The 9,927-nt window shown below is 44.4% G+C and overlaps 1 protein-coding gene across 1 annotated transcript; it reads left to right on the top strand.

Moving 5' to 3' along the window:
• The first annotated feature begins 239 nt into the window (after positions 1-239).
• On the top strand, positions 240-9,901 carry tspan33b (tetraspanin 33b). The gene is made up of 8 exons (XM_071900372.1): positions 240-335; positions 3,053-3,110; positions 3,876-4,003; positions 4,116-4,190; positions 6,715-6,810; positions 7,223-7,351; positions 8,182-8,343; positions 9,833-9,901. Exons 1-8 carry the CDS (start codon positions 240-242, stop codon positions 9,899-9,901), a joined length of 813 nt encoding a protein of 270 aa, XP_071756473.1.
• The last annotated feature ends 26 nt before the right edge of the window (positions 9,902-9,927 follow it).

Below are 9,927 nucleotides of genomic sequence, written 5' to 3'. Positions count from 1 at the left end.
CTGACTCGTGGGGCAGCAGAGACAGTTCTGGGCCCTACCAGCGCTGGCAGGGCAGTGTCACAGCTCCATGCCCCCCTTTTTTTAGCCGGCCCGCAGCTCATCGCAAACTTAACCCCTTTTCACAGCTGCTGAGTCGCATGGTGGCCAAATATCTCTGGGGTGGGGCTGGATCTGGGGAGCGTTTCTGGAGTAAAAGTCACCGTAGCTCTGCGTCTCGGACTGTACTAAAGTAACCGACAATGGACAGGAAACTGAATCTGAACCGAGCAGAGACATTCTCTTTCATCAACCCCTGGATCAGATATTTCCTCTTCTTCTTCAGCTTCTTGTTCTGGGTAAGTTGAGTTGCTCGGTTGAAGGGGATCTGTTTTGTAAGCAGTACAGAGAGAAACGCTGCTGTTGTCAGTCCTGGGACAGCAGCATAGTCTGAATGTTTCTGTGTACAAATAAGAAATCAAGGAGTTGTAGCTTTCCAAAAAGAGAGAGAGAGAGATATTTGCTCTGAAGCAAAGGGGAAAAAAATAAAAACAAATAGGCTATATAAAGGCAAAAAAAAATAGCCTATGAATAATAGATTGAGAAATATAAATCAGATAGTAGCCTAAGCTGTAAACAGTAGGAGCACCCCAGCCTCCCCGCTGCTACCTACAGTACTTTAATATGATTTATAATAGTAATACATGCGCATTCAGACCGCCCATACATCAGTGTAACACATGTTGAATGGTGCATTGGGATGCTTATCAAATCATTCCAGTACTGGCTCATGTTGAACCATCAAACACCTGGCAGCCCTGTAGGTTTGTAGGTTTTTAATCAAGTCTGGATGTATTTTCTGACAAATACTGCAACTTCAAAGACATCAACTACTGTATAGACAACAGTTGGATGTGCTACACATTGAATGTGCTGTCTCCTGCGCTGTTTCACAAGATCTGTATGGTGCAGATTTTAAGTCCTTGTTGCATATCGTGGGTGTGAAGCAGTCCCAAAACACATGAGCTCCACAGTTGGCTGTTATCATGAGTGGGTGGCCATGCGACAACTGGGATTGGTAGGGAAGGCGACATAAGAGGATGGGAGACACTTTCATGCAACCATCAAGCAATCCATCAGGCCTTTGTCCTCCATCACCATTGCTCAGCTCGGTGGCTTTCACACACACACACACACACACACACACATATATACACATATATACACACAGTTAGACTCTGACTCACTCACTTTCCTACTACAGATACCACTTTCAGCTCATGGATCATATCTAGAGCTCCAAGACGTCCCTACACCTCCATCATATCCCCGTTCATCCAATCCTACACAAACACTGCTCTAGTCTTACTGCGCGCGGAGCCAATCAACAATAAATGCAGCCAGCCAAACAGCCCCGGCCTGTGTTGTGTTTGTTTATCAGAGACGGGCTCAGAAGTGAACACTGCAGCCCTAATCCATCAGGCCTTTGTCCCCCTGTCCCCGCGGCTCAGTTCAGCTGGCTTTCCCCTCCCCGCACAATCCACCAGGAGAAGCCTGATTCATCCCTTTGAAAAGCCTGAAAAACAGAGCTGGATACATTCACTGTGCGTCTGCTCTACTCCGACTGCACTCGCATTGCCACACATATTCGCACAAACACACACAGTAGCAAATGACAGTGCGGGCGCACACGCTCCGTCAGCCTCAGCCAATATTCCTCTTTTCAGCACCTTGAAGCGCCCGAGACAAATTACAGTATTGCTTTTAAAAACCTTGAAAATACTGCCACTCCGAAGAAAACATGTCATCGATGTGCTGTGTTTTGTTAGCTATTGTCTTGTCATGCCAACAGTTTATTGATTCAAAAATGTGAGGGAGACAAAGCCAGCCATTTCAAAGTAACAATTCACTTTCCCCGTAGCGTGGAAAAGTTTGATAATTCTCTTTCAAAGCAAATTAGACCATCAACCATGGATCCTCTTGACCTCCAAAAGATCCAGAACAGGCCTTTGAAGCTATTGATAGACAGACTCTGGGTAGTAAGAAATAAACAGAACAGTCACGTTTACCCAAACTAAACAAAATGCATTTAGTACACACGCACATAAATGCACGATTGCATGCATGCACACACAATTGCCAATCAGATGAAATGTGTGTGAATTTGGAGGCTGGAAATGAAAGCCAAGCCATGCAGATGGTTATTCAAGGTGAGACAAACAATCATGGATGGAAAATTACTGTTGACAATCCAATCAACAGGAGGCTCTAATTCCACCCATTATCTACCCTGGTTACTGGATAGAGGAATTTACATCATCATCACCTCATAACACCCAACACACACACACAACCAACAACCTGGCTGGCATCAAATAGCCTACAGTCATTTTACAGCTCCACTCTTCTGTGCTACCTGGATGTTCTCTCTGTTTCGAGGCATCATTAGTGAAGCGCTCTTTCCTTCATCCATTGCATGCATAGTGTGGGCCGTCAACACTTCTTTGGCGTTAAATATTTTACACAGTAGGAGCTTGTGTTGCTACTGTAATGATTTTTAAAGCTTTTCCCCAGCACAGCGCTGTAGTCTCAGACAGAGCAACAACAGCGCACAAAGACCCATCTCAAACACCTACACTAAGAAGACCAAAACATCAAGCTGTTGACACAGACCACCTCTCTCTCTCTCTCTCTCTCCCTCTCTATCTTCTCTCTGCCTCTGCATTTCATCCCACTGAAAAGAAAAAGAATTCTCTATAGTAGGCTTTCAACAATAATCGACAAAAAAAAAAAAATACTCAGTAAAGACTGGGCAGACAGTAACCATGGTTTTCTAACCAAGGTCGAGTTCAACTTAGCAGAGAGCTTAAGATAGGCAATACTTTCATGTTCAATACTGCAGAAAGGAGTACTGACTTCTGAAGGTTCTTCTCATACAGGCCTCAGGTCTGAAACTACCATAGGAGAAAAAAACATAAATCAGCAGCCTATCCAATATGACATTAGATTCAAGTTTTGTGTTTCTCGTTTTCTGATGTGGGTGTGAAAATCAGAATATCCTTCTATTTTTCCCCAGGTTTTCTCCTTGTTGATTGTTGCAATAGGGGTGTATGCTAAGGTCCAGAAAGCAACAGGTACGTACTTTCTCCAAGTACACTTTCCAAACTCTAGAGAAAGTGCCTGTAGTCTTGTCTTGACTGTTGAAACAGAATATTTTTTGTTATATTTGAATGTCACCTCGGCTCCTGCTTTGCCATCACAGTGGGGAAAAAAAACAAGGGAGCGAGAACTGTGAGGAATTGCTGCTTGCATACATTACAGTTCCTATAGCTGTGGGGGTGTGAGATGGCGGCCTTTTTATAGTTGCACACGTTGAGTCATGCTGACACGCGTCATAAACACATCATGAACACATTTAAAATGAGCGGGTCAATGAGTTTAAGATTGACATTGTTTGCTGGCGTCATTATATTCACTTGGTTGTATGCAGAGGCCAATAAAGACCCATGCTGAAGTGTATATCGACATGAAATCCATGTTGCACTGTAGAGGAGCGGACAAAAGATTTAGCTCATCCCACTACTTAAGCTTTGACTGTATTATATATCGTACTCTATACTCCACTACAGATTATTGATTTAAAAGAATGAAGGAAGGAAAGAAGAAGGAAGTAGGAATGGAGGACAGGAGAAGGGGAGGAGGTGTGAGGGAGGGAAGGAATGAAAGGAGGGAATGAAGCAAAGAAATATGCTTCAGAGAGGTCTCAGAGAAGGAAAAGGGGGAGGGAAGGAAGGAGAACAGGTACCTAAACAGGGTTTTTGTTCTGAGAACAAAAAAGGAGGGAGGGAAGGAGGAGAAAATGTATGTAAAGAGGATTTGTTTCTGTCCGTTCCTGTCAGACACGGTGCGGGACACGTTCCTGATCGACCCGGCCATCATCCTAATTGTGGTGGGGGTGGTCATGTTCTTCATCACCTTCTGCGGCTGCATCGGAGCTCTCCGAGAGAACATCCGCCTCCTCAAGACAGTAACAGACGCAACAGACGCATTACTAACACTGACGCTTTAGTTTGCTTCTCATAAAGTACCTCAGATTACATGCGTGTGTTTCAACACGTCGCTCCTCTCTGTCTCTCTAGTTCTCCTTCAGCCTGACACTGGTCTTCCTCACCCAGCTGGCCATAGCAGTTCTGGGCTTCTTCTACTCGGATCAGGTATTGTTGCGTTTATCGACTATTCCGCACTCAGGATACTAGTTTAGTGATTCAATAATAATTCGCTGCACTGCCTTCAATAATGTGAAGGCAGTGCAGCGAATCGGTATCAGGCAGCATTTTATGTATCCATCATTCAGAACTGGTCTCCAGTTCTCTTCCACAGTGAAATACACCATCGACCATGGATGCCCCTGAGCTCCACTGATTTTGTGAAATTATTTCCAATTTTTTTGGACGTACTGTACATTTGTAAACTATGTGTGGTAACACAGATACAACTTAAAAAAACCTTTGCCTGGTCTATGTCTAAGCAATGTTTAACTTTTGAAGGAGCACACAGAAAAATGGGTGCATGTACAAAAACAGATACATATATACTTAGGCGCGCACACATACACTCAGTATCACTTCAGTAGAAATCAATGTGTTTGTCTGAGCCCTGCAAACAACCTGTTGTTTGATTTGTACACTACCAGGAAAGGAAGGAAACCGCCCCTCTGTCTCTCTAGCATTCACTTACTTTCTACTTTACCCTCGTACAAGGGTGTGTGTGTGTTTGCATTTGAGCATGTATGTGCTTGTGTACAGTCTAAATGTATATGTGCTTGTGTATGCATGAGAACATGCATCCCTTTAACTGTTTCTACACGTGGTTGTGTGTGGATTTAAGTGTCAGAGTGTGTGTCAGAGCCCCCTATATGAGCCCATGATTGATTTGCAGACTACGAGGAAGGGAAGGATCCCCCCTCTAGCATCCACTTATCTCCTACAGTACCTTCCCATTAGGGCTCCACAGAGAATAAAACGACAACAGCGAGCGGTGGCAGCGTTCCCTGACACCGGCGTCTGGTGGCGAGGTGCCTGGTGCCAGATGATACACCTCTCCTCCTCTCTCCCTTGTGTTCTCTGTCAGCGTTCGCGCTGCCTGCTGCTAAACAGAGCAGTTTAACAACCCTCCCAGCATCCTTCCTCGCTAAATGATTCAAATGCTTCGGCACTTCAAAGTGGAACCAAATGTTCCATTTCAACAGATCCCTTCAAGGAGACTTTGCCGCTAATGACACAGGGAGGTGTGACGGAAGGCACTGAGGCCCACGAGCACGCCATACCGCATGGAGAGGCGGTGGGAGAGAGAGGGAGAGAGAGAGGGAGAGGAAGAGAGACAGAGAGAGAGAGAGAGAGAGAGAGTGCACTGTAAAAACCTTTGCACGACTTCGTAAAACTAATTCATGATGAAAAATCACTCTATTTTGATAATTATAATAATTTGATCTCATAGTAGTTATCAACATAACCTGTTGTAACAAGAGTTGCAACTCAAAATTACAATTCACAAAGCCCTCAGCGAACTGCTCATAGAACTTCATTTCAAGTTTAATGAAATTTGCAGTCAGTTCATTAGCATACATTGGGCTTATTAGCATGTATCAAATCTGAATTTAGTCTGTAATGCCTCCCTTTTGTTTTTAGAGTTTTAAAGGAAAGACACTTGCCATTATCTGTACTCTACTTTGTTTCTAAGTAATAGAGAATAGAAAAATTAAAAGATTAATATGTATGAAACCCATAACTTTTATGGATGCTGAGAGGGTGGCACTGGCACTGCGAGAGCTTACTAATACCCTGAAAGTAAGAATAAATGGATAAAATGGACCTTATCCAATTATAAATGCTGAGAGCTTACGAAATATAGTAGCACACAATGTTAGTATCTGAATCAAACCCATTTATATTCAAATCAATACTTATTACACATTATACCATTAAAGCAACATATTTCATCTACCACTATGCAAAAAAGGGGTTTGTTTATTCAACATGCTGTCGAGCCAATGGAAAATTACCACATTATGACAACTAAGTGATAAGTTGAAATAATTATCCACTGCAGCTGAAATCACTGTTAAACTTTTTGTGTGCTCATATGCCTTGTGTGTATAAGAGTATACACACTCAAATGCATGTGTGCGTGTGTGTGTGTAGGTGTGTGTGTGAGAGTGCAAGCCTGAGTGTATAAGTGTGTGTGTGTGTGTGTGTGTGTGCAAGCCTGAGTGTATAAGTGTGTGTGTGTGTGTGTGTGTGCAAGCCTGAGTGTATAAGTGTGTGTGTGTGTGTGTGTGTGTGTGTGTGTGTGCAAGCCTGAGTGTATAGGTGTGTGTGTGTGTGTGTGTGTGTGTGTGTGTGTGTGCAAGCCTGAGTGTATAAGTGTGTGTGTGTGTGTGTGTGTGTGCAAGCCTGAGTGTATAGGTGTGTGTGTGTGTGTGTGTGTGGGTGTGTGGGTGAGAGGTGTGGGATGGAGTGTTTGATCTCTAAGGAGTGAATGGTCTCATTATCATCCTATTACAGCCATCACACTGCATTAGGAGCTCCTGCTCCTTCGCCATGTTGTCTTGTCAAGATGAATCCCGTTGGATGCTCATACAATGCTAACAAGAAGATGTTACGTGTCTCACTCACACATGTGCTGATGTCATTATACGCTGTGGAAAATCCGCCCTCTCTCTCCTCTCTCTTGTCTTAGACTCGAGATGCTTTGGGGAAGTTCGTGAAGAAGGCCATAGTGCACTACAGGGACGACTTGGATCTGCAGAACCTGATGGATTACATTCAGAAAGAGGTGCTCCGGTCCATTCCGCTCCGGTGTGCTTGTTTCTGTAGCTAGCCACATCACACACTGTCTCCAAACTGATCACAGCTAGCGCTTTATCAAACATGTCAGAGCAGCAAACCAGGAAAACCACAGCCAGTGACCGCAAAGCAGTAAGCCTTATGTATGTTATGTTGACCTCAGCGAGGATTTTCCACATGACAGACTAAGCGCAATATACAGTTCCTGTGCCCTGCGGGTCTCCTCATGTGGTGTTCCTCTTCCATCTGCACATACTGGCACACTTCTGAGCCTGGACTTTCCCCTGGGAGAAACCCAGACTGGCAGAATGTACAGTACAGTGCAAGACCGTGTTTCTAAATATATACCTGTGCTCTTCTTTCTCTCTCTCTCTCTCTTTCTCTGTCTCTCTGTCTCTCAGTTCAAGTGTTGTGGGTGGAACAACTACACAGACTGGTCGTGGAACCTATACTTTAATTGTACGCAGGGGAACCCCAGTTCAGAGCGCTGTGCTGTACCTTACTCCTGCTGCACCCCTGTTCCCGGAGAGGTGGGTTCTTCCCTGCAGAGCTTATGCACACACACAGTATAGAACCTACACATGCATAAAAACAGACGTGTGCAGATAAGAATACACGTGAGCACACAAACACTGCATATGCACATACTGTACATACATACTGTACGCATGTATGCATGGTCGCACACACATGCACACATTTGCACTCCCACACACGGACTCAGACGCACACAGAATGCCGGACCGACCCCAATGCACACACACACACACACACACAGCAGCACAGCTTACAGGACATTGACAATTCCTCCTCGTTTGCACGGAGACAGAAAACTAAAGGCTGCATGTAGATCCATCACACTCATATTGATTATACATCATACCAGACAGAGAACAGTTCACAGCAGCCTTTTTCTACATGGCTGAAAAATCAATTAATTAAACACGAGAAGGATTGATGTGGTGCTGCGGCCTGCTGTCCATGCGCTGCAACTGCACGGTTATTATAGGAATTACATAGTCTACATTGTCACATCCAATTAATTTGGTTGTGTTGGATTTTTATCTCTCTCTTGCCCTTTCCCTCCCTCTTTCTTCCTCCAAGCCCTTGCAGACAACAGGCTTCTGCAACAGTCACCCTCGGCTGTCACAACAGTTAATGTCTGTGTCAAGGCCAAATAACACTGAGTCTTCAAACAGCAGCCTATAAAAGTATCCTCGGAATATACTCTTTCCAATATTTTTGGTTTATGTTGTCGATAAAAGAAGAGTTCAACAATAGGTTAAGGACGATTTTTAAATCTCTCTCTCTCTCTCTCTCTCTCTCTCTTTCTCTCTGCTGGTGCCCATCTGGCATACAGACGGTGATCAACACTATGTGCGGTTTTGGGATGCAAACCCAGACTTACCTGGAGGCGACTAAGTCAATCTACCCAGTGGGCTGTGCAGACAGAGCCGTCACGTGGATCGAGTCTCATCTACTGCTGGTGGGGTCTCTTGCCCTGGGTCTAGCCTTGCCTCAGGTAACCCCACGCATCTCATTCCCTTCTGCCTCAGCATGGGCCTTACTAACCCTACACATCCATGGGCCAACACGGGGCTCGTCTCACCTTAAGTAAACTCACTCACACACACGTGGGTCAATACAGGTATCAACTGGAAGCTCACCAGATTGAGTGTGTAGTAATCAACATATTGATGGGTGCTGCTGCCTCGTAGGTAACCTCACGGGGTGCATTGGACGGGGCTGCGAAATACTCCGAGCAGCACTTCATCAATCAGGACCCATCACCTTGCCTTAAGTAACCCACATGCAAACATCAATCGGAGAGCTTCCAGCCACTGCCCTGCACAGTCTGGGGCTTGCCTGACTTAGAATATCCCCATCCCTGTAAAAAAAAATAAAAAAATAAAAAATAAATCTGCTATTCTACCCTACCCAAAACAAACCTACATAGGGTTAATGTGAGGCTGTTTGAATAAAATCAACTATGCCTAGACAGAGATGACAAGGCACACTGTTGATCCAGGGGATATGAAACTTTAACTGCACATGTGATTAATTTATTGCTTTGCTACTCTTGAGTGAAAGTGCAGGTTAATGTGCAACTAAGGCAGAAGTCTGCATGAGATAATGTGCTGTAGTATAGCTAACAAAGGAGGCAACCGACTACTCCCTCCTACATACTGAGCACAGCACTGCAAATCGCACCTCAAATCCCATGGCAATAACTACTGTTAATAATGCATGCCAAAATCTTAGATTGGCCATGAAATCAAATTTGCACTTATCAAGAACTTGGCTTACTTGTCAAACTTATTTTTTGCTACTGTCGCCCTGCAGACTGTCTCACACAGCGAGCAGCTGAGCTCTGCTTATGCGTCTTTAGCCTGATATGAAATGTTGTCTTTCTCCTATCTGTCTGATTGAGTCCCCAAAGATTCCACAGAGGGGAACGCGTGTGAATTACCCATGAGTCCTGTCAAAACAATTGCATTAGTATTCCAATTGCTTTGATGTGCAGTAAATCTGATGAGGATGTTCCCTCTCTTTTCCTCCACATGTGGTGATGGGGATCGTATTCGCACTAAAAACTATTGTTAGAGCAACTTCCGACGATCAAACTACAAATGTCTAGTTTTGTCTGCACGAGTCAAATTTAAGTCAAGCTGTGTATTATTAACAAGCTCTCATAAAAGCTATATGTGGGTGTTCTCTGTGAGAGAATTGCTTCCCTGTTCAGGTCTATAGGATCTTCTATCATACGAACTGTATCTAGTCTGAATTACGACCTAGAAAGACAGCAGTCGTGTATTATGATCATTTAAATGGGAGTTTACAGTGTTGCAATGAGTAACGCTGGCCAAGCAGCCTTACCTCATTGTTTAGACATTTCATTCCTGTGCCAAATGAGCATTACAACACACCACCGGAGGGACCTTGAGATGTACAGGCTGTACAGTCACTGAGAGTCTGCTCTGTAATCTGAAGTGGCTGCTGCTGTCCTCTAGATTGCAGGCATTGTGCTGTCCCAGATCCTGATCTCTCAGATCCAAGATGAGATTGGCTCAGTGTTGTGAAGCGGCCCGACACGGGGGAAGAGGAA

This window comes from Centroberyx gerrardi, chromosome 4 (genome assembly GCF_048128805.1).
Source record: "Centroberyx gerrardi isolate f3 chromosome 4, fCenGer3.hap1.cur.20231027, whole genome shotgun sequence".
Taxonomy (NCBI): domain Eukaryota; kingdom Metazoa; phylum Chordata; class Actinopteri; order Beryciformes; family Berycidae; genus Centroberyx; species Centroberyx gerrardi.
This window is presented reverse-complemented; position numbering and strand designations above follow the sequence as displayed.

Excerpts from the sequence above, each read along its gene's own strand:
- tspan33b (XM_071900372.1), top strand. The coding sequence starts at position 240 with ATGGACAGGAAACTGAATCTGAACCGAGCAGAGACATTCTCTTTCATC. Across the intron at positions 336-3,052 it reads TCTTCAGCTTCTTGTTCTGG|GTTTTCTCCTTGTTGATTGT; the intron begins GTAAGTTGAGTT and ends ATTTTTCCCCAG. Across the intron at positions 4,004-4,115 it reads ACATCCGCCTCCTCAAGACA|TTCTCCTTCAGCCTGACACT; the intron begins GTAACAGACGCA and ends CTGTCTCTCTAG.